A 24,268-nucleotide genomic window follows, 5' to 3' on the forward strand; every position below is an offset into this window, starting at 1 on the left:
CTGACTTCTATCAGACACTCAAACCTTCCTTTAAGGCTATTAACAAGAAACTCTACAACCATTTCTTCACTTTGCAGAAACATTTATTTTCACCCACAGGACAAAGATCTAGATATACATGATTTTAAAACTTGTTCTGCCATTCACAGTCATAAAAAAGTAGCTTTAAAAAAATTCTTTACAAATTATTAAAAAGTATTTAAAAAGTAAACAAAACCTGCTTCTAGCATTTTTTGCCCATAGGGAAAAATATGTAAATGCAAGTACTTGTGATTTCTTCTTAACTTTTGTATCCATCTATTTTTGTAGTTTCTTTTTCTTTTTCTCTGGTTCATCCTTGCTGCTTGCCTCTGCAGGCATATAATTTCCTGATATCTACAGTAAGAAGAGAACAGAAGTCAGAACATTTTTATTCAATTTTTGCTATCCTGGTAAAACTTGTGTTTACTTGTACAGATCTTTTACAAACACTGTGTCAACATCAGAACCTTGTGATTTAGATAATCACCTAAAAGAAGGTCTACCATCTTAGAACAATCACAGGTAGAACACTTACCTGAAATAAAAGCTGAAAAAGAGAAGCAGCAGCACCCCTCCTGACAAAGCCAGCAGATTCTTAGCACCCCAACCATTAGCTTGCATTAGCCTCCAGACTCAGACTGGAGTCATGGCCACAAGAGAAACTCTTGACAAGCTAGTTGTGAGCACTAGCAGAGAGCAGCTCAGCATGTGAATGCACAACAGAATACAAGGGCGCTTCACTGCTACACTTTTTATTGTCAACTCCCAGTTTTTGAAATCACAGGGATTCACATCAACACAGACTGAGGGAGTGGACAGATCAGAGCAGCCCTGCTGGGAAGGACTGGGGGATGCTGGTGTGTGAGAAAGCCAAATGTCTCCTGGGCTGCATCCAAAGCAGCAGGGGAGGGAGGGGATTCTGCCCCTCTACTCTGCTCTGTGAGACCCCACTGCAGTGCTGTATCCAGCTCTCTGATCCCACCCAGCACAGGGAGGACATGGACCTGTTGGAGCAAGTCCACAGCAGTGCCACAAAAATGATCAGAGGGCTGCATGAAGCAGCTCTCCAGTGAGAAAAGACTGATAGAGTTGGGGCTGTTGAGCCTGGAGAAGAGATTCTAGGGAGACCTTTGAGCAGCCTTCCAGGACCTGAAAGGAGAGCCTATAAGAAGGCTAAAGAGGGATTTTTACAAGGGCATCCAGTGACAGGAAAAGGGACAATGGCTTCCCCTCGTCCCCACCTGAAAGAGGGTAGGTTTAGTTTAGGTATTAGGAAAAAATGCTTTATTCTGAGTGATGAGGTACTGGAACAGGTTTTCCAGAGAAGATGCGGATGCTCCATCCCTGGCAGTGTTCAAGGCCAGGATGGATGGGGTTTTGAGCAACCTTACCTCATGAAAGGTATCCCTGCCTATGGCAAGAGGATAGGAACTAGATGATCTTTAAAGGTCCTTGCACCCCAAACCATTCTATGGTTCAAGCTCACAACAGCTCAAAGATCAGAATATTTTTACGTGTTTGGAAACATGATTTCTCAAGGAAAAAAAGTAATCATGTCTGACTATATAAACAGAAAGAAGCTCTTGCTTATTTTTGGTTGTCTTTTTCCACTGTAAAAAGGGATGCAAGATTGCTGCAACTCTCTGTTTACCAAAAAAGTTTTATGTACCTTACTCTCAGACATGATTTTGTAATATCATGCAAAATACTTATCAGGCCTAAAGTGTGAAAGCAAGTGAAAATCCCAGTGTCCCAAATGCACTAAGAAGCTGGAACTGAAAAGTCTTGAGACTACAGAGAGTTATTAGGACATGACAGTTCTTACAACATTATCAAGTGAGAATTTTTATATTATGGAAGTTGTAGGACACTGCCATTGACAGCCAGCAATTATACAGAGCTGAGCCACCCACTTTACAGTTACATTGTAATTTGCTGGAGTAAAAAGAAGATCCTACCAAATTTTGGCAGATTTTCAGGGGAACACTTGATTACAGAACTGTAAAATTCAATGCATTACTTCAGCAAATCATCATCATTCCCAACAGTGGAAATACCCTGATGGGCCCAGAAGGAATGTTTAATTTAGAGGGCTCTATTCTTTTCAACAGACAGTGAAGGCAGACCTGTGTTTCACTGACTGGATACGAAGCAATCATTACAAGCTGCTGCTGAATTATGTCTTTTCTTCTGGGTTAAATTTCCATTGTACCACACGATGATTTTTTAACATTACTGAAGGATAACATGGTTCTAAGAATTTTGGGCCTTACCTTGGGTTCTACCAAGACCATCCGCATTTTCTGATGTTGGATGTTGGAATCATCTAACATAATGTTCACTTTAACTTTATCAAATACATGAAATGTTGTATCTTCCACAGTAAGTGATGGCACCTGAAAGTTCAAATTTTGTATAAATACGCACTATTTGCAACAGCAAATGTTTTTCTACAAATAAATATTTTTGTATGAAAATATCACTGTTACATGTAAATAAAAATAACCAAAAATTACTGTAGTGAATATTCAGTGTTGTATCATGTGGTACATGCATTTTTTGCAGCAATTAATCAGATAATTAGATGTAAGGCACTATCCATTACAGAAAAAAATTCTTCTCATAATCTACTTACTTAGACTTACAAAGACTATAGTGGCATTCATTATTACTAGAGATTAATGAACTTGCATTTAGAAAAGCCTCTCTTACTCTTCTAAATCCAACTAATTCCAACATTAAGAATAATAGTAAGAACATACCTCACTGTTGTACTCCAGTTTTGGTGTTGTTTTATCTTTTTCTTCAAAGAAGACTGTTCCTTCTAACCCATACTTGGGAATCAGAACCACAATTGCATTTTTTCTTACAAATAATATATATGCATCTTCATTTACTACTCCCTTGGTTTTGAAGAATAGCTGTAACAAAAGCAGAACACAAATAAAAAAAAAAAAAGGCATTAGAACATTCTCTTTTGAATTACAAATACACTATCTCAGAAAAATAAAACATTCAAATACACATCTATACTTGGTGATAATTACACAGCATATCCTGAAAGCAGATTTTAAAAAAAAACACATAAACCATTTATAACGTTACTGTAGGATTAAGAATTCGTATTTATAAAAGCACAAAACTAAAGGAATCCTCAGGATGCCATTCTGAATTTTTCTGAACTAGCAAAGTTATATTTTAAGCTTTTCCAAAGGTATCCCTCAGCCTTTATCATTTCTGCAGTCTTGCTTGGTTTTGCCCTAGCAGTGTCCATAGTTCAACATAACATCTTAGAACTACTTACCTGTGTATGGAATGCCACAGAGGCTCTTTGTGCATATTGTGCCATTTTATGTCGGTAATTGAGATTTTTACACATCTCTGCCAGTTTGTGTTTATCTGTAAGTTCTGGGTAAGTACTGTCTGCTCCTATGGCCACTGCCAAAAGCCGATGGACTATGATATCAGCATACCTGCAAAGATGAGGATAAAATCATCAATGACATAGTAAGACGTAGTTTTTCAAAATTAATAAAAAAGTTTCTGAACATACATTTGTTTTTGTGAATCTTACAGATTTAAGTTTTTGTAGTAATGATGTTCTGCTGGCAACTCCTCCATTAATTCAGCATCCATCTCTTTGCAGACCAAAAATGTACTGCAGGGCCAGAAGACTGTTAAACTGTTTGCTAAAATAAGTTCTTTGTTGTGCCAGAAAAAGAAATCAAGCTGTATTTTTGGACTAAAGAAGGATCTTTCACCATGGCATTTTAAGCCAATCCTTCTTCTCTTTCGCACGAAATTAGACAAACTTAGTGTCAAATAGTATTTCAATGCCATAGATCTGCAAAGCATAACCTCTTCTTTTTACATAACTTATTAGAACTTCAGTGAGGAGCTTTTTAATACATCTGGTAAGAACTAAAATTTACCATTTGGACTCCTAGAAGTTCCACAAATTATCTATATAAATGCATAGGAATTTTAATCCACATCTAAGAGATTTCACTTGCAATGTTTCTAAGGAGCACAATAACAATTATTTTCTTCAAAACATCTTGGTCAGACGAAAAAACTAACATACTTTTCCAAGAAGTATGATTTTATTGTATGCAACAGCTGCCAATAGGAAATTCCCAATTGTGAGTGTTTTCATGTGGAAAATACAGTCTCCTCAAAATTTAAACACACTTTCCATCTCAAAATGACTGAACAAACTCTGCCTCAGTCTCTGGCTATGACTAATGCTGATGGACCCCGAAGTGCATTTCTATGCCAGACATGTGCACTAGAGATGCATTTCTACTGTTGGGTTTTTTTTTTGATTTTTTTTTTTTTTTTTAATATTACTAAACCCTAGGAGTTGTGGACAGTACACCTGAGAGTGTACATGAAGATGGACACCATGTAAACCTTTGCTGTTTCAGCTGAAATCTAACACTGAACGGAAACTTTTTTTAAAATGGAAAACACCATAGTTTCTTCACAAATAAATCACTTATTTATTTTCTCTGAAACTTTCACAAAATACAAGTACCTTCTGATAGGTGAGGTAAAGTGAGTGTAAATAGGTGAGGCTAAACCATAGTGATGAAAATCATTATCCATTCCCGAGCAGAAATAAACAGCTTGCATCATGCAGCGAGTGGTCAAAATTCGCAGCAGTGTATTTAGGTAGGGGAATGTAGGAGATTCAGCTTTGTCTAATGATTCAGCTAAAGCCTTTGCTGAATCTGTCTTAATTTCCAAATTCTGAAAGGAGAGAAAAAAAGAAACAAAAAAGTCAGGTATTACTAGCAAATATTAAGAATATAACTAGGATAATCTTAGCAACTGGCACAGGTGTAACACCTAATAACATGATGGAATGCTTTCCATCACATATAGCACTGGCAATAAAGTAAGATCCAGGGATGAAATTATGCCTGTATTATGGTAAGAGAAGTGCATTTTTCTTAAGAAAGTATAAATATAGCACATTAATACCTAATTCTGATGGTTGTGTCAAAAGTAGTAAAAAAGCCACTTTGGTTTATTTAAAAGAATGTTTACCTATGCACAGGAATTTAGCTTTCCAAATAAAACAGTACTTTAACAATAATTCTCAGAACACAAATGAAATAATTATCATTATTCCAGTTTTATAGCATTGGAAGATTAAATGGACTTGTCTATTTATGTCAAACTGTGAGAATCTGAGTTTCTCTCTTGATCTTAAAAAAATGGGGGTGGGGAAAGAGTTGAAGGGAAAGGAAATGTGGATGTGCATCACAGTAAATACAAAATTACAAGTTTAGCTCATATAAAAGGTCATGAGACTGGAGAAGCAATTTTTTTTGTCCAGACTCCTTAATTAAATTAGACTTATTTCAGGCTAAATAAACTTCTAGCTGATCTATGGAGAAGATGGAAGCTATAAACAATTTTCTTTCTTACTTCCTGACTTTAAGAGAAACGAGTTATTTGATAAGACTAATCAATTTTTAAGTACATCAATAATGTATGTGATCCAAAGACAAAAACTGTCTCAAAAATCACATGTGACTTGGAGAGGAGAAAGAAACACTCACAGCTTATAAGTGCTACAATGCAAGACTTAGGAGTAGTATGTTTTCTTTGTCTAAGAAAGGTTTTAAAAAGCACGAGATTCTTACTTTGACCTAGAAATACAATTATCCTGCTGCAAATAATCAGGAATTTCAGTGTAGCTGATACACTTTTAAAATAATGCTTTCCAGTCTTTATTCTTAGGTAAATGGCCAACCAGAAAGAAAACACAGCCTTTCATAATTAATCCACTTAATTAGCATGGTAGAAACTTGCCTTAGACTTTGCAGCCTTCACAAGGATGTCATAATTTGATGGGGGAGGAGCGGGATGTTTCCGGAGCAAGGCAAATTCTGGGAACTCATCATAAATTTTTTGTGCTACAGAAATATTGGCAAGCAACATGAACTCTTCAACCATGGAATTCGTCTCTCTATCAAGATAAATATTGTTAGAAAAGCATTAGACATTTACTTTGAGTGCCTAATGAAGAAACATTTCACCATCCTAACAATGTTATATAATATTAACTACTGGTTTTGAACATTTATACAAGTAGGCAAGCAATTTTAAGACTGAAAACAATGCTTATTAAGCTCCAAATACCGATTCAGAAGACAAAAAAAAACCCTCAAATATTCTAAAAAGTCGAATTAAAGAAAAATTAAAATGTCTGAATAGACCAACAGGCAAACCTCTTGTGTCTTCCTAGGAAGTTCGCACATGAAGCACAGAGTTCAAGACTTGCTAAATAAATACTGCAGTAAAATAGAGGAATTCTCTTTCTGAGGATTAGCTTGAACAAAGAAGTTGTGGATGCTCTATCATTAAAACTATTCAAGCCCAGGCTGGGTGGGGCTTTAAGCAACTTCATCTATTGTGAAGTGTCTGGGCCCATGGCAGCAGGGCTAGAACTAGCTAGGTTTCCAAGGTCCCTTCCACCTCAAACCATCATCTAACTCTGTGTCTGTCCTGCACTATGACAGGAACTTTGTACACTATTCACTAAATGTTGCTACTTAAACCTGTCTTCAAATCCATCCCTATCCTGAATTAACTAATAAATAAAATGCATACTTGAGCTCCTTAGTCTGCAGATCAATAGGATCATGAGTTTCACTGTCCATGTGGAAACGAACTTCTGGTGATGCAAGTGTCAAGGCTCTGCAAGACAGTAAGTGGCATTAAAACATAACAATAAAGCAGACAGAGCAGCTGAGCTGCAAGCCTGTAACATCATCTGGGGCTACCACGACACTGCAATTTAAAATTAGCAGAAATTAAAAATAATAAAAAACTTTAGAATTAATGTTCAAATTTGCAGGAAATGTCATGTGAATACACACCATGTAAGCTCCTAAAATTTCAAGTGCTACTCCTCTAGTTGTGCTTTTATGACTGTGAGATCCATATTGATGGATCTTGTGAAGAAAAAGTTAATATCCCAAGTTTATATATTTTGGGAAATAAGGATAAGCATTTTTATGCAAATCAAAGTGGCAAAATACTTCTCTTTCACAAGATTTTCAATAGAAAAATGGACACAGGACCATAATGTATTTTGACAGCAATAACAGTCAGAAAAAAATGGTGGGGAAAAAGGTAACAGGTACACTTCATGGCTTACCCATTATCAATTCTTTTCTTCTTCAGAATTTTTGCTAATTTGTTTAGTCCACGTAGACTGACAGTAATATCATCATTCATAGTTGCTGAATCGATTCTCATCTGTGCTTCAGCATATGTAAGAGAAGCCTTGAAAAGGATAAAAAAAACAGACATCATGATACATAACTGAACACTTGAAAAAAAATCCCACAGTTCTTTCTTTCTTGCAGAACATGTGGCTTGCTGTTGTAACTTGATTCACAATAATATAAAGCTTTACATTTAATACCTAATGACTGTTATTCACAAAGAATAATGGACAAATGAGGACAGATCTATGCAAGATATTAGGATATACCAGGGATTTACAATGGGGTTTGTTTGTTTTGCTGATCACATATGTTTTATACATTGGAAATGCAATTTTCAGAAATGTATTGAACATCTACACAATCCACTGAACTTAACTGATTAGCTGGTACATATTAGCCATGTTCTATATGCATGATACACACAGTTACTGCACACATAAACACTGCAGCCTGCAAGGCTGTGAAGAACACTGAAGAATACATTATTTTTAGTATTTCAGCATCATTTTCTAATTCTAATAAAACATAAATCATTAATCAGAAAGAAAACTTTATTACAAGTCTGTTGATCATTGTTTTTATAATACAGCTTACAGCTTTTTATTTCAGAATTACAGTAATATTTATATGACTTACCTTGGAATTAATAATACTCTTTGTAAATCTGGTTTTTAGAATTTCAGCCTTATGGTTCATTTCCCATATGCATGAAAATGCCAGCCTATGAGAGAGAGAGAGAGAGAGAGAAAGACAGACAGACAGAGAAGAAGGGGAAAATCTGTTAAAATCTCTACATATACAACTGTAGTTTCTTGCCAGGATCAAAGTATGGATCAAATACATATACCTGTCCACATTAGATCTCAGAGAGCATAAGTTGGAACTAAGCAGTTCTGGAACCATATCAATCCTCTGCAAAGAAAAGAATAAAAATCAGTACTTTGTAAGTTTAACTTCCTGATTTTTAATATAATAAAAGCTTAGAGATAGTATTTTTTTTTTTGCCAAGAAAGATCAGAATACTGAAAGATAAGTAAGCCACTTTAAGAAAATTCATTCCAAGATTCATTTAAGTAATTATGTTTTTAGTAACAGTGATTTCTGAAAAGAAATCATGGTCTGGAAAAAATAACCAAGACTAAGTCTACAGTGTTAATGAATACAAATCATAGGAATCTTCAAAGATTTAGCAATCACAAAAAACGCAAAAACCAATGGAAAAAGCACAACCAACCCACTTCTACAATTTCAGATTGGAATTAAAACAATATTCCAGTTTCAGAACCACATGCTAAAATGCTTCAAACCACAGTTGAATGGGATATTGTCCTGATAGTGGCTTTTAAGAGATAATACAGAAAACAAAATTATCTTAGACAAATCATCTACTTTTTTTTTTCTTAGATCAGAGACTGTCTCCATTCCCAAGAATTAAACGAGGAAAGCAATGAAAATACAACCACTTAATCGAATACGAAGCTATAGAAGACAATTACTTTTTCACACAGATACACTGTTGTTCCTCTTTTTACTGACTCCTCATCCAAAGCATTTCCTGGGCGAATAAAATGACTGACATCTGCAATATGTACACCAACCTAAAAAACAAGCATCGTGTTATGCACCTCGTGAAACAGAAACAGCTCTCAGAGTGAAAGAAACTTTCCCACATTTTTACAAACCAATGTATCCATTTCCAGTTTTTTCAGCAGCTCCCATATTTCGTAATGAGAATAATTAAAACCTATCATACTGATATTTAAAAAAGTGAATAGTTGCAGCAATTATTCATAAAAACAGCATTTTTATTTTTAGGGGAAAGTTATATTCATGACCAATGCAACTTTTCTTTGAGGGCCCAAATGACCTTCATGTTCTTAAAGACTCACTGCAAATTTGCTTTTTCTTTTCTGCTTGCTAGATCTTCAATTCTGGCACACCCTGCTATTACAATTCCAAATTAATTTCTAAAGAGGACAGTCTAACTGAATCAGATATAAGGGACTAAAGAGCTGGTGTTAAGCCTGCAGCTTTCTACTGCCTTTTTAAAATAAAATAACTCCACAGACATTAGAGCAGTAGCTTAACTTTTTTTTTCCCCATAGTTCCTTATCCTAGCTGTAAATATCCTTATTTATAATACTTAGCTAAAGCAGTAAATAAATTTTATGTTAAATTCTCATGCCAAATGAAGATAAATCAGGGTGAATTTAGAAAACACTAAATTCCCACTTTTGACACTGATTTGATGCAAATCAACTCCCTTTTTTTTTATTACCATCCTGCAGCTGTGCAAACACCATTAATTTATTTATAACAGATCTGGAGCTTTGCACGCGTCATTTACCACTACTGCACTGTTAGTAAAATAAAGGAAGAAGTAAGTAAATTAATTACTAGATTGATACAATACCTCTAGATTTCCATTTCCTATTTCTCTAAAATGTAATGCATCATCAATATCTGTGCAACCCGGAGGATCAACACTACAAACACTCAGATGCCTTAAGTCCTCTCTGTGTTTCATATCCTGAAAATTAAAAGAAACAAAAAATTGTTTTCAAGAACACCTTCCTTTTCCAAGTAAAAATAATCATTTGAGAAAGGCACATTACATAAGATTTTCCCCAGCAAGCAAGTATTTTCAGAAGGTTTATTTTGTTGTAGGTGGTTTGTTTGTTTTATGACAAGATCAAAACAGATATGCACAAACAATGATAGAAAAAACAACACAGAAGATAAGTACTAATTGTTTCACAGAAATGAGAAGAGAATCAGAATGCAACCATTATTTCATCATGATCTTAGAATTAGCAGGATGAGGAATTGAGATTTTTTTAAGTGAAATTTTGACTCATGTCTAGCGGAATGACTTGTCTTGTATATGACTGCTCTCAAGTCTAGCTTTCTAAGGCCTAGGTGTCTAGATAATTGAAAGTAATTGTACACTTTGGCAGTATCTATCCTTGAAAAACAGCTATCTCTCTCCTTTGCAAAATTCTTCTTTTATCTTTTTATTCTTTAACAAAACCTGCAGTATCATCTTTATCTTAAAATATTTATCCCCAACAAGAGCAGTTTTAGCCAAAATGCAAAAATTTGAAGAGGTCTTGTTTCCATAGGAAATCCAACTGAAAGTTCTCACTAAGACAGAACGGTCCTGGACGACATTTCTCATCTACTTCTGATGCACTTGGATATGCATCAAGAATGTCACAGTTTGCATTGACAGGGAAGGCACAGTAATTACTACAATAATTTACAAATTATTACCTCTTCTGTAATGCTCCATGGCATTTTTGGTAGGAAACTAAGGACAGCCTGGGAAAAAGCCTGGTGAGGGACATCATGTTCAAGCAGAAGAACTTCTGTCTCTGTCTCTTTATCTCCAGCGCTTCCCAAATTCTTTACAAAATGACCCTGAGGAATAATATGGGTACATGCACACACACACATATCAAGCAATACCATTTGTCCAAAAAATAAGTATTTAAGAATATTAACCCTTAGTTATTTTTGTATTAAACTACACAGTAGAAGCAATCTTTTTAAATTTGCTTCAGAATAAATTTTATTTTTAACATTTATTTGATCCAGTAAGTCTGAATTGAGTCTATCCAGACTCTCTTCTTAGAATGGCTCTAAATTTTCCACAATCAAAGACTCCAAAACTTGTAAATGTGACATCATTTTTGCAGAAAGGAAAAGCCACTGCTGCAGAAGCAGCAGAACTGATACACTCTCATTTCTCCATGGGTTTCCTTATGCCACACATCTCACACCCTAGTACCACATCAACTCTTCTTCCTCTCTTCTCTGCAGTAATGCTGTCTTTGTCTTAATGCTACTTCCATATATTCCATGTTCCCTTCATTCTCTAAACTAGCAGGAGACACCTGTGCTCTGCTTCAATACAAGCTGTGCATTCCCACATGAATCCCTAGAATACTCTTCAAAACTGGCTAATGTTCAGCACAAATGGAAAGCAGCGTTCTCAGTTTCTCACACAGCCTCCATTATTTACACTGAACTTTTTAACTACTTTTACCCTGCTGGCAATTTGATTGCATTGGGTCTATTTGTCAAATATCTGCTAGAAGAGTGATTGGCATGTGTGAACGAGCAAAATCAGCCAAAGATTAGTGTTTCTAGGAACTCAGACTAAGGTCTCTAGTTAAGCTATATACAGCACCCTAAAGTAGCACATATGTGTTCACTGCAGAAGTGGATGAGTAAGTTTTAAAAGTACGACAACCCCATAGCTGGTGGTAAGTGCAAATTAAATAATTTAGGGACTTCCTGAATCTGCGCCATGAAACGGCACTCAAAGAACTTAATCCTCATCTCAAGACTATTTGCAGTTACTGAGTATTGCAGATAATAAATATTTTACCTAAGAAACACAAAAAACAGGTCATCAAAGTTCAGAAGAAAACGCCTAAACTTACATTAGGATACCTGGAATTCCTGGGCCAACCATCAATGGCAACAATTATTCTTTGCCCTTCCAGTGTATCTGCTTGTCTGGTTTCTATTCGAATGCGAGGAATTCTGCGATCAGCTGGTGTAAACAAATGGCGCCTTGCCTATGAACAACCAGATAAAAAACAATTAATTTCCAAATAAAAAACTTAACCCTGCACTTACAGAATAAGTGGATTATTTCCTCACCTCTTTGATCTGTGACTTGGAAAGCATCCCACAATACGGCCGCCAGTTTCTTTTTATAATGCCCACTACTCTTCCCGTAGGCCTCAGCATGTCCTTGTTAACGGAAGTCTTCAGCTGGTAGAACACAGGTTAAAAATGCAAATATGTTGGAACTCATGTTAAGTAGGTAACTTAAAACTTACTAGCAACATTTTGTAACTCATTATAAGGACACAAATTCTATTATGACCCCATAAATAGAACCTCCTGTGCCTCCCTGTGCTTCGCATGACTTTCAATTTTTTCAGTGTATGACACGACTGAAATCACATCAGTACTTGACGTGACTTAGCAGAGATAGAGGAAGAAGACAGTGCTCTGCAGTCTTTTTCTGCTGTTCTTCATTTTTCTGAAAGGATGTCTATTAAGAAAACCCAAACAAATAACATTTTCCATGTTATTTTACAATCTATTAATTTTTTTGGAGTCCTTTTACGCTGCTTGAAAATTCTCTACATAATTATAAAAAACATTCCCATGAAATTCAGTAAAAGGATAATTTTTGAAAAAATTATCTTCTTATACAGGGCATACATATGCACGCATTGCATTCAACTTACATGAATTACTACAAGACTCAAAAATATTTTACAACGGGTTCCAAATGTATGTATTGCCCATAAAAGGTGACTCTCAGTATGATACAACACCTACACAACAAATCCTAATCTGCACATCAGTAGATAGAAATTTACAGTATTACACAACTACCATTCAGTAACATTCAGATTCATTAAGCTCACTAAAGTAATGTGGGAATTTCTAGCAGAGACTAATTGAAAATTATCCATTTTATCCACAATCATGTATTTAATTAACACAACTATACAACTACAATTAAGTTTTATAATTTTTGTATTCACATTTTATGAAGAGGATATATAAATCTAAAGGCTAACACTGTCAGAGTACAACAGATTTAATCTCTTTCATAACACCAAAGTTAAGTAAAATTATTTCTTTCATACAATGTTTTCTTTCTCGTCTTCATTTTCAATGTCCTCTTCATTCTGGCCATCATCTTGCAAGACCACTGAGGATGGTGCCACCCACTCATCTTTTGCCAACAGCTCCACAGCTACAACATCTTCATGAATTGCTCGGTTTAAATGTTTCAGTCCCTGTATAATTATCTGGATTATTTTAGAAAACAAAATAGAAATGCAAATATTTATGATGATGAAAACAGAAGACCCAAATCTAGAGCAGTGTAACAAAGAGTAATCATGTATGACAGGCTCTACATTCCAAAGAACATTTTAAAGTATGTCTGTCGTGTACTTTTTTCCTCCGCCAAGGTTTCTTACAGAATAGATTATCTTATTTCAAGATTCCAAGTGCTTCTCTAAGAAATATGTTTTACCTGTGGTTTGTTTTTTTTTCAAGTGAGACAATCCTATTTTTGCAGGATTGGGGATTCCACATACTACTGAAAAAGAAGAATAAAAAAGAGACAAGAGAAGTACCTCCAGCTGCCACAAAAAGGGAGGGAGGAGACAATTGCCATTGCTTGGAAACAGCAACTGTACAACTGCACCAACTGAGAATCCAGCAGGCAGACAGATGGATTAACTGCTGGGTGGGAAATAACCCATCTACCCCTCACCAGGCAGGAAAATAGCACTGGGAAACAAAGCAGGAGAACCCCACAAGAGCTCATGACTTTTTTTTCTGAAAATCTTCCTACACACTTGTTCCTTTGTCTTTCACCATGTATTTCAAACTGACTTTAAAAACTGTTAAGAGGTCAATTGAAAAACTATTAACAATCAAGTTTCATCTTTATTTTACCAATTACTTTATCAAACTGTAACTTTAAAGACATTATTCTTTTTCCAAAAAGAGCACAGTCAGCATTTCAGCAGTCTATATCCAAAAAAAAGGAAACATCAGCACAAACATCAGAAAAAACAAAACAAACATCAGAAAAACAAAAGAGTAAAGAAATATTAATATGCTCCATTTTAACATATGTCACCACGAAATAATTAAATTTTAAAGTCATTACTAAGGCTAGTTCAAGTTTACAGCATGGAGGTAAAATTAAAACTCACCTCTTTGTTTTCTTCAGCATCTCCATGTACCCAAACAGTAGCTTCAAGATAATTCTCTCTGTTTGCCCTGTAAGTTCCTTGGAGGTAAATACCAGATTTTATTCCTTGCTGCAATTTGCTAAGAGGAATATGTTCTGGGAATATTACTTTTCCACCTTCTATTTCTTTCTTTAGGAAAAAAGAAAAATATGCGAGGAAACTTTCAGTATTTTATATTAATGTTGATTTCAAAACTGAGCTGAGGAACATGACACACTCAACAACAAACTAATTGTAACTGTGTAGGTATGAATATGTACAATAATGAAAAACTATTATTAAGCAGTACTTTTTCTAATGAAGCATCAATATGTGGCAATTTTAGGAACTTTTCCTGTTTTCCTTTAGTATAACTTAAAAACATACTGCACAATGTTATGTTGATTTAGATGTAATGACTAAACAGACACTTAACAAAGAAAGTGTTAGTGTAGTAAAGAGTATGGCACACAGTATATATACTGTAAGCTATAGGAAGCATTATAAAAATACATTACTGTGACAAACTTTGGAGCAGTGTGACAATTGCTTACATCTGAATGATCTACAGTTAACTGCTGAGAATACCTGAGCCCTTCCTTCTCTTGCATAGAGCTCTATTCTGTTAAAACTAACTGATGAAATTAACTTTCCCATTTTTGTGGTGAGTGTTCAGCTATATTAGTTGTATGGGAACATAAAAGTCTTTATTCTGATACACACAAAGCATAATGAAGTAGATTTGACACATCTTTGACGTGCAGCCTGCATTTATGTCAACTTAAATAATCACCAAATGAAAACGCTTTTAATCAATAACTTAACATAGATTTTCCAGCAGACACAAAACAAAGATCTAAATGGTTTGCAATATATTTTGTTTTCATTTTGTTCCAATTGTTTTGCATTAATACACTTTATTTAATCAATTGTTATTATTCTTATCTGCACAATATTCACAAGTTATGTAAATCAACTGGCTTTCTACAGATAACATACTAAGAGGCATATAAGCAGAACTGAAAATGGCTGCAGTATTTCCTTTATACTTTCCAGTTGTCAAAAAGTTAAATTGCCAAAGTGGTAATAAAGTCCAGACTCCTTCTATTCTAAACTGATGCCAGTACCCTGATACATAGTACGCAATATTATACTGCAAGTCATTTGAGATCAATTTATTTTATGAAAAGAAAATAAAAACATACCCCTTCATCAGATACACAAGCGAGACGATCTACAAGCTCAGGATTAGCTGTCAAACTTTTTATATACTCCTCACCTACAAAAGCACACACATAAATATTTATGGAAGAGATGCATGGGATTTAGGTATGAAGTGACTGCTCAGTTTATTTGAGCAATAAATTAAACATGCATACTACTACACTTACATGTATAAGCAGTTATTCCTTCCTCCAGAGCCTTCTCTTTATTAGTTTTGTCATTTGTTAAAAGGATAACTTGAATCTTTTCCTCATCCTCTGTTTTCTTCAAGTGTTCACTGTACCATTTCACTGCTACCCGAATGGCTCTGTCATTGCGGTCATTGGAAGTTTCTCCTCGGTTCTGCTCTATGTATGTTTCTCTAAATAAATTTTAAAAACAAAGGGGGGCGTTTGACAAACCAAAATAAATCCCAGCATCTATCTACACTTAACATTTTCAGACAAACAAGACCAAGGCTGTTAAGAATTTTTATTTTACCCATTTTTATAACATACAACACTCATTAGGCCACTGAAGGGCCAGAAGACATGGATAAAGGAAAATAAGAAGGAAGTGTTAATTTCTAATACAACTTACTCAGAGAAAATTGAAAAGGTTTGCATTCAAGCTGTTAGAACTATGGATTCAAGATTCCTAGAACTATGATACTGCAGTATTGGAAACTAATTGTGAGCACATATAAAGGCAAATTAATTGAATCTCCATTTGTTAGAACTTTTTGTCATTAACTTAATGAATTTATGAATTCTGCTACAGACTAAGTTGACAATATTGATAAAGCATTGGAATAAGTGTAAAAGGGATGCTTAAATGGAACATCAGTACCCTACTGCTCAAGATAACAGTGCTGTAAAGCTTACTCAATATTCTAATCCCCTTTTCATAACATATATGGATTTAAACTAACTCTAAACAGAAAAGGTCCTGGAACACCAACTACTTCCCAACAGGATTCCTTAGAAATATACAGTTCTGACACCGATCTAATTTTATTTCCAGTCCACATGTTACAGTTTTTTTTACTGGATATCAGCACAACTTTGTTATACCCCATTCCACCCCTTACCTGTGATGCTCATTGGTGAAAGAATAGAAATGTTTTTCTGGGTTTTGAATCATGTCCCTAATTCGCTTGTACACTGGTGCACTCCGATGCCTGACTTCTTGTAGGACAGTCTGCAGCACAATGACATTCTTAATAACAGGATCTTCAAGGATATCAATCTGAGGAACAAAATGGAAATGAATCAAAATTGTTGTTTAATTCTATCCAATAACAGGACTTGAAATATTTCCTTGGCTAATACAGGAAAAGCTAACACGAATAATGAGTGGCACCCCTGCCTTTTTCTCTCACCAATGGGAAACTGAACAGTGTATTAAGTTGCTTTATCCTCCTTGTGGGAAAAAAGTCAAATAGGACTTTTCAGCCTCTCTGTGACCTGAAGATAAGGACTAATTCTGACTTCCAGCAAACTTCTCTCCAGTATGTGCGGGATTCCAAATAAATGCAAGGCCGAGTGTACATTACAAATTTTTCTTAAATAAAATGGGTTCCTATAAAATTTATCTTTAGTAAACAAAATGCAACTATGCACAATCAGACAGAAATCTGACAACAGTTACAGGCTGTCTGCCTTTGTGAGGAATGCAAACCATAAAACAGTACCCAATTACTCTTACACATCTGATGTGCCTATGCACATGTAGGCTTGAGCTCTTCAAAAAAAACCCCACAGTTAAACTGAAATTTTAATTTCCATGGAGTAAAATCAATGGGCATTTTGTGAGCTGCCCTTTCCTTTTGAAACACCTTTCTCTTTTTTAATGAATTTTGTTAAAATTTTTCAGCACTTTGTTTTGCCATCTTCTGACATCAAGACAGAGAAATATGCACCAGAAGTTCCTGTAATCTGTTGGGAGAAAAAGATGGAAGCATCACTTCCTAACCTTGTGGCAAGAAACTGTGCAAACCCACCTGCAAAATGAGACAGCAGTGAGGCTCTAGAGGGCATAGCTAAAAGAATTAAAAGCAATACCAGACCAAGCTCCTGTGAAGCTGATGTTTACACGGCCTGACAGATTCAGAGCCATGTTCATAGGGGAAGAAATCCAGCATTATCCTATGCATAAGCTGAAGAACCAGGCCAAGTCTTACTGTGGCAAAACTCTTTCACTTTCCAGGCAAAACCTTTCCCTACCATTACCAAGACTTCCTAATCCCCATTACCCACTTCTCCAGTTCACATCAGGACACCTTGGCACATTCCCAGAGCATTCTATAGGACACACAAACCAATTTTACCAAAACACAAATCCTTGCAAATTTTGGGACCTCTGATACAAGTGTTGTGCTCCTCTCCAGACTACTTACTCTATGTTAGGATTCATGAATTAGTTACAGTCTCCAAAGCACACAGGGCTGTTCTTCACAGGTATTCAAACACAATGAAAGAATAAAGTTAAACATCAAACTTGGGAATTCCTCCCAGCCTCAAAGTCTACTGTCTGCCCTGCTCAGACTCAAAGCTTTGCACAGCTATTGACGGGCTGCAGAGTAAAGTTGCCTCCGTGCTTCCAGACCAGCACGTGGGATGATTTTGCACCTTCAATTCATTACATGAAATCAACATCACATTATAAAGAACCTAAACCTACAGCTGAAAAATAGAAGTGGCATTTAGAAAAATTCAGCGACCACAGAAGATCCAAAAATTCAGTGACGACGTGATAAATAAATAAATAAATAAATAAATACTGTTCTTTATTCCTATCATTCAGTCAGAAAAAAACCACAAAAAAACAAACCCAAGAAAACAACAATAAAAAAGAAAACCATAAAGCAAACAAGACAAACAAAAAAACCTCACACACACTCCCCCCCATAAAACTGGAACACAGTCTAGGACCAGACCAGGCTGGCTGATGCTACAGCCTGCTCCTCAGGAGTCGGCAGGGAAAGACAAGACTACGCAGGCAGGGAATAAGCAGCCCCAGGAAACACGGGAGGAGCCAAGCGGGCACCGCGCTGCCAGACGCCAGAGCCCATTTGGAAACTTATACCCATTTAAGAGGGATTTAACAGGGCCGGCGCAGGGAAGGCAGAGCCGCCACACGGAGCCGGGGCGGGCCCTCCCCAGCTTGAGGCGGTCACACCAGCCGCCCGGAGGCGCTCACCTGGTGCAGGATCAGGTTGGTGTCGGGCAGGAGGAAGTGCGGCCCGGGGCAGAGGCTGCTGGCGGGGCCGCTGGGCCGCGCCTCCAGCCCGGGCGCGCTCCCGCTGCCGCTCCCGCTGCCGGTGCCGGTGCACAGGCGGCACGCGGCGGCGCCGCACGCGATGTCGTCGCGCAGGTAATGCTCGCGCACCACCTTCACCACCGCGCCCGCCCGCGTGCGCTTCACGAACGTCCGCGAGGTCAGCATGGCGCGGGGAGCGGGACGGGAAGCGGGACGGGAAGCGGGACGGGAAGCGGGAAGGGCGCAGGAAGCGGCGAGCGGCGCGGGAAGCGGCGCCCCGGTCGCCGCGGTGATGGCGTGGCGCGCGGCCCCGCCCCCGCCGCGCTGAGGGCAGGCGGAAGCGCGCGCGCGTTGGCGCCGCTGCCCGAGGTGTGTGGGGCAGAGCCCGGGACCGACCCGGCCCGGCCCGATACGGCCAGGGCCGCTGCCCCCCAGCCCCCGCCGCTGCCGAGCGACCGCCTTCCGCAGCTCCGGGCATCCTGCGGGACGAACGGTGTCCCCTTTTCCCGAGCTGCCCTGGCTGCTGTGGAAAGGAAGGCGGTGGTGGTGGCCCCGGAGGGCAGCCCGGATCCGAGCGTGGCGTCCCCTCTCCCTGCTGGAGAGCCTCTCCTGGCTCTGAGCAGCGCCGTCTGTAAGTAGCAGCCGTGGGCAGTAGAAGTGCATGTGGCTGCTGGATTAACCAGGCTGGCAAGAAGAGTGCAGCTGCTGCTGCTGAGAAGGCAAAGGGCAGCAAGGTTTGAAAGGATCCTGTAGCCAGGTCGGGGCCGGGATCTCCCCCAGGCACCCAGCCGTAGGATAAGAGGGCAAAGCCTCAAGCTGCACCACCGGAGTTGAAGGTTGGACATCAGGTGGATTTTCTAAACAGAAAGGGTGGTGAGGCATTGGAATGCTCTGCCGAGGGGGGAGGTGGAGTCACCATCGCTGGAAGTGCTTAAGGAAAGACTGAACATGGCACTGAGTGTCTTGGTGTAGTTGACAAGGGGGATATTCAGTCGTAGGTTGATTACTGAGGTCTTATTTAACCTGTCTGATTCTGTGATCAAAGTATTCCTTTACTCTTTCCTCCACTAAGTTGTGTTATGCCTCTTACGGGGTGCCATATATGCATTGTGAGTCTCTTTTCGATGCATGTGCTTTTGACAACGTGTATCTCTTTATTTAGCTATAGCATCAAAGCTAGATTCACACTGGTGCTCATACTGGTATTTAGCTTATTGTAGTTGAAATGCTTGATAATGATTGTTCAGGAAGAGGGTCCTCTGCCAGCAGCCCTCCAGAGCTTCTCAAAGTGCTTTTCTTGGGTGAAAAAAAAAAAGTTCACATGATACTGAAAAGCACTGCTTGCTAGTAGTGGTTGGTTTTTCATAATGACATTTCATTCAATTGTTTTTATTCTTGCAGTTGATTCTCCAGGGGACTCATCTCAAAGTGTAGCTTATAAAAGCTTTGCGAATAGTGGAAGAAAATGTCGCATAAAAGCTCTAAGGTAACCAAGAAAGTAAACATTTCTAGCTCCTTGGAATCTGAGGATATCAGCTTGGAAACCACAGTACCAACCGATGATGTTTCTTCCTCTGAAGAGAGAGAAGGTACTGTGAAAATCACTAAGCAGCTGATTGAACGGAAGGAGTTGCTCCATAATCTTCAATTGCTTAAAATAGAATTATCACAAAAAAATTTGATGATTGACAACTTGAAAGTCGAATATTTGACCAAGGTATGTAGTGTTTCTCCTTTCATTATATAATCTTTTCTTGACTTTGGTGTTTTTAGAGTATGATAGAAACTTCTGTTCTGAAAATAATTTCTTTGAATTACATGATGGAGATCTACTTAGTTGGTTTGGGGGTTTTCTTGGTGTGTTTTGTTTGTGTTTTTTAATGAGAAGAAGGGGAAATAAAGATATGGAAAACTTTGCTGACTTGTTCAAGTCATTTTATTTATAAATAAGGGAGGATCTAATTAGTTTTGCCTTTCCTAAATACAGAGAAAAAACCACCTGTTTTCTTTCAGAATGAAAAATAATTTTGTCACTCACATTACTAGCATAACAGGGCTTTGAACCTGAAATTGTGGAGTACTAGAAACAGTGATCTGAATACTCTTCAATGCTTTGTTAATGAAAATAGGGGTAGAATATACCAACATGGTAACAGTAGATATTGTTGTGTACAGCTTGCATGAGGATGCATGAAATGAAGAAAGGTGTAAAAACATTGCCACATTTCTGTGCAGTTAATTTTTACAACATACTATATGCTTACTGGTTTTTGTTGGCTTTCTGCTCTGAGTTTAAGCCTGAAAGTAGTTGAACAAACAGCTATTTGGCTGAAAAAGACCCATTTAAGAACTAAGCCTTTTTTTAATTTTAGCGCGTTGGGACAAAGTCCATATCGTATTCTGTGAAGCCCTAGTGTATTTAGAGGTCTTGTTAGACAGCCATGTTTGCACTGCCCACAGTACTGGGTCTTCATAGCTTTATCTCAACTTATTCTTTTTGTTAAATATTTTTTAAAAATTAATGTTAATTTATGGTAATTTATTTTGTTTTATGCTCACTTACTTTCTTTATATTTAGATTGAGGAGCTAGAGGAGAAGCTTAATGATGCAACCCATCAAAAGCAGCTGTTGTCTTTACGACTGGATAGTCAGTTGGCATTACAGCAAGAAGATGCCAGGTATGATGGAAGTAAAATTAAGAAATTCATCTTTAACAAATTAGTGAATTAATTAGAATTTGTGTAAATAAGTTATTAGCAGAAACAGATAATTACTAATTGTAGGAATATGATTTCTTTTGCAGATTATATTAGTTTTTTCATTCTAAAAATTGAATTTGCATATTTAATTTACATATAAGTAAATTTGAATTAAATTCTCACTGGCTGAAATTTGTGGATTTGGTTTTATGTTACCTAAATTCAAAATTTAGTAGGAGGAGGTAGCAAAAGTGTTCTAAAAACCAATAAAGAGCAAAAGGACTAGGCAGAAGTGATAGAGTTTCCATCAATTTAAACAGAATTTTTAATAACTGCAGCATAGAAGACTTGGGACAGGTAAATGCATAATGTTTGGCTTTTTCCAATTAGTACTTCTTATTTGTCAGAAATGCTTTCAGTCGATGATGTAGAAACACACTTTTCATGTTGTTTTTCTGAAATATTTGGAGTTAACCTGAAAAACAGATTGGCTAGCAGGTTTCTCCAAACCACTTTTTCAATTGAGTAACTCCACACCTGTGAAGATTACTTACATTGTCTCATGTTAAAGTAGAGCGTATGGCACGTGACTACTTCCAAGGCTTATTCTGTAGTAAGGCTAGACCAGATTTAGGGATGTGGAGCCAGGCCTGAGATGGGTTCCAGCAAAGTCTTTCAGCTGAGAGCAGCTTATTGTCAGAAAAACATTTGTCACTCTGTATGCTTAGATGCACCATGCTGGCCATACTTGAGTTATTTAGGGAGTGCTCAGTAAAGAAGTACTGATGTGCAAACTGTTATTAATACGCATAAAAACGTCAACTATTTTTCCCAGTCTTTTCATTGGTTTTCTTCTCAGTCTTTTACTTCAGTTTTCATCCTCATGTAATAGAATTGTACACACCATGGAGTGTGTCCTTGTGTGACTGCTTTGCTTACCTCAGACTTCCTGTTACCTGTACCCTACCAGTGGGGTACATGTTGCCTTGTAGTACTAGTTAGTATTTTTTTATTCCTTTTTAAGTCATGCAGAAATGGGCATGTTTTAAGGAGTGATTTGAATATGTTTTCAAGAGTTGCAGCTAAAAAACAATCAAAAAGTAGGTTTGTTAGTCTTTGATTTAAATAAAATGCTTCTGAACACCATTAACTGATGTGCAGTTTCTCTTGCTCTATAAAACCTTATCACTCATGATAATAGTAGTGATGTTGTTTCAAAGCTGGAAGTAAGGCTGCTTGTTCTATTGTGGTGGTTTGTTGCTGTTCGTTTTTTTGTTAATAAAGGACTCCAACTTTGTATGTCACAGTGCTTAGAAAATTAAGGGTTGGTATGACGGTTCATGAGCTGAAACATTAAGATCCAAGTTCAAGTGATTTACCAGCTTCTTTGTGGTTTATGTGGAAATAGATTCTGCTTTTTCATGTGTTTAACCTTTCAAGTGCTAAATTAATTTTAGTTTGTAAATTTAAGTCAGCATATGTGGAGATTGTCTATACTCAGATTCAGCTTTGGATTGTCAATGACTGTAAAGTTCCTGGTTTTTTATATATAGTGTATCTGATATGACTGTTTAACCATGGTGGTGTACATTCTGGCGCTAATTACGTAATCTCTGAATTTTTCCCTCTACAAAAGGAGCAGAACTCACTTCTTTGCCAGGGTATTGTGAAGCTTTGTCATTGTGTTACTCACTACCTGATACCTTCTGTTTTCAAATCCATCTTAAAGGAAGCATCAGGCTCTAATGAAGCAAGAAATGGAAACTGTTTTATTGAGACAGAAGCAACTGGAGGAAACCAATCATCAGTTGAGAGAGAGGGCAGGAGATATCCGTCGTAGCTTGCGAGACTTGGAATTAACAGATGAATGCTATGAGAAGCTAAAGTCTCTTCCTGAAGATCAGCTTTCTATCCCTGAATATGTTTCAGTAAGTATTGGATTTTGTGCTGCTTTAAAATATAACCTATATCTTGGATCTGGCTGGGACAGAGTTGACTTTCTTCATAGCAGTCTGAATCTTTCCGTGTTTTGCACTGGTGGCTAATACAGTATTTTGGCTATTGCTGGACAGTCCTTGCAAAACATCAAGGCTTGCTTTTTTCTCCATTCTGCCTCCTGCTATCCCAGCAAGCTATGAATGGTCATGAGCTTAATAAGGGACACAGCTGGGCAGCTGACTTGAATTGGCCAAAAGAGTATTCCATAATATCAAATGTCATACTCAGCAGCATAAATAGGAGGTAGAGGAAGAGAGAGGAGGTAGGGGTTGATGGCTTCCCAGGGTGGTTATTACTCAGGGACTGGCTGGATATCAGTTTCCCCAGTTTCTGGGAGGTGATTTCCTTTTTCTTTTTTACTTTTTAAGCTCACCTCTCTTTCCTTCAGTGATTGTTTACAAAACTTGACGCCTGAGTTTTCTTGCTTTTGTTCATTCTTCTCACTTTCTCCTCTCTCCTGCTCCCAGCGAAGGCAGCACGTGGGTGAGCAGCCACCTAGGCTGCTGGGCAGGTTCAACCCATCACAAGCTATAAATTGTGGGGGTTGTAGTTTTTTTCATCTCCAGCTAGAAATAAAGGACCTTCAGAGGCAAATGTGTTCCCAAACAGTCTGTTATGATGGGGTTCCAGTAAAGAGAAGAACCTTTTAATCCCTGATTCTGACGTCTTGAAAGAGAGTAGAACTGCTGATGTATTTTAAGGAGGTTAAGCAGATGGCATGTTACAATTAAAATGTGAGCACACGTTGATGGTATGAAGTACAGGAGGCTGAAAAAGGGAATTTGAAACTTGGTTTGCCAGAACCACAAGCTGGGATCAATCTTGCAAACATCCCTTACTTTTCTGTTATCTTTTCCATATGTCCCTTTCTTATTTGACTAAATGCAGGAGTCAAAGAATACTGTAAAATATACTCTAAGATTAATTTTCTTGATTTAGGATGTTCGTTAATTTTGGCTTGTGGATATGTGGACAGGCCACAGTGTACTCTTGTTTGCAGTAAGAGGCCTGTGGGATGTGTCCTGAACATCCCAGCTGACTTATGGGAATGAAGAA

General features: G+C 37.5%; 2 protein-coding genes across 3 annotated transcripts in view; one reads left to right on the plus strand and one right to left on the minus strand.

Moving 5' to 3' along the window:
* Nucleotides 1-61: 61 nt before the first annotated feature.
* Nucleotides 62-18,820, minus strand: DIS3 (DIS3 homolog, exosome endoribonuclease and 3'-5' exoribonuclease). The gene is made up of 21 exons (XM_056483195.1): nucleotides 18,455-18,820; nucleotides 16,344-16,501; nucleotides 15,442-15,635; nucleotides 15,256-15,329; nucleotides 14,033-14,200; nucleotides 12,947-13,111; nucleotides 11,940-12,053; nucleotides 11,717-11,854; nucleotides 10,542-10,688; nucleotides 9,682-9,798; nucleotides 8,765-8,866; nucleotides 8,116-8,180; nucleotides 7,905-7,989; nucleotides 7,196-7,323; nucleotides 6,646-6,732; nucleotides 5,845-6,001; nucleotides 4,559-4,773; nucleotides 3,326-3,494; nucleotides 2,784-2,942; nucleotides 2,295-2,417; nucleotides 62-375 (listed from the first exon to the last, which is right to left on the minus strand). The coding sequence occupies exons 1-21, from the start codon at nucleotides 18,698-18,700 to the stop codon at nucleotides 298-300; spliced, it is 2,889 nt and encodes a 962-aa protein (XP_056339170.1). The 5' UTR covers nucleotides 18,701-18,820; the 3' UTR covers nucleotides 62-297.
* Nucleotides 18,812-24,268, plus strand: part of PIBF1 (progesterone immunomodulatory binding factor 1) — a 103,690-nt gene continuing 98,233 nt past the window's right edge. The window contains exons 1-4 of one of the 2 annotated variants that reach the window (XM_056483208.1): nucleotides 18,812-19,145; nucleotides 19,916-20,231; nucleotides 21,093-21,193; nucleotides 22,944-23,142. In XM_056483208.1, the coding sequence (XP_056339183.1) occupies nucleotides 19,980-20,231; nucleotides 21,093-21,193; nucleotides 22,944-23,142 (552 nt within the window). In that variant the 5' untranslated portion in view covers nucleotides 18,812-19,145; nucleotides 19,916-19,979. The remainder of the gene's footprint in view (nucleotides 19,146-19,915; nucleotides 20,232-21,092; nucleotides 21,194-22,943; nucleotides 23,143-24,268) is intronic. The other variant, XM_056483218.1, reaches the window with a different exon arrangement.

The sequence above is a fragment of the Oenanthe melanoleuca genome, chromosome 1 (genome assembly GCF_029582105.1).
Source record: "Oenanthe melanoleuca isolate GR-GAL-2019-014 chromosome 1, OMel1.0, whole genome shotgun sequence".
NCBI classification, from domain to species: Eukaryota; Metazoa; Chordata; class Aves; order Passeriformes; family Muscicapidae; genus Oenanthe; species Oenanthe melanoleuca.

Bases quoted from the DNA above. Each gene is read 5' to 3' on its own strand.
- DIS3 (XM_056483195.1), bottom strand. From the start codon at position 18,700: ATGCTGACCTCGCGGACGTTCGTGAAGCGCACGCGGGCGGGCGCGGTG. The intron at 7,990-8,115 runs GTATATGTATTT...TCTCTCTCATAG, and splicing joins CTGAGATCTAATGTGGACAG to GCTGGCATTTTCATGCATAT. The intron at 2,943-3,325 runs GTAAGTAGTTCT...CTTTTGTTACAG, and splicing joins CTGTGGCATTCCATACACAG to CTATTCTTCAAAACCAAGGG.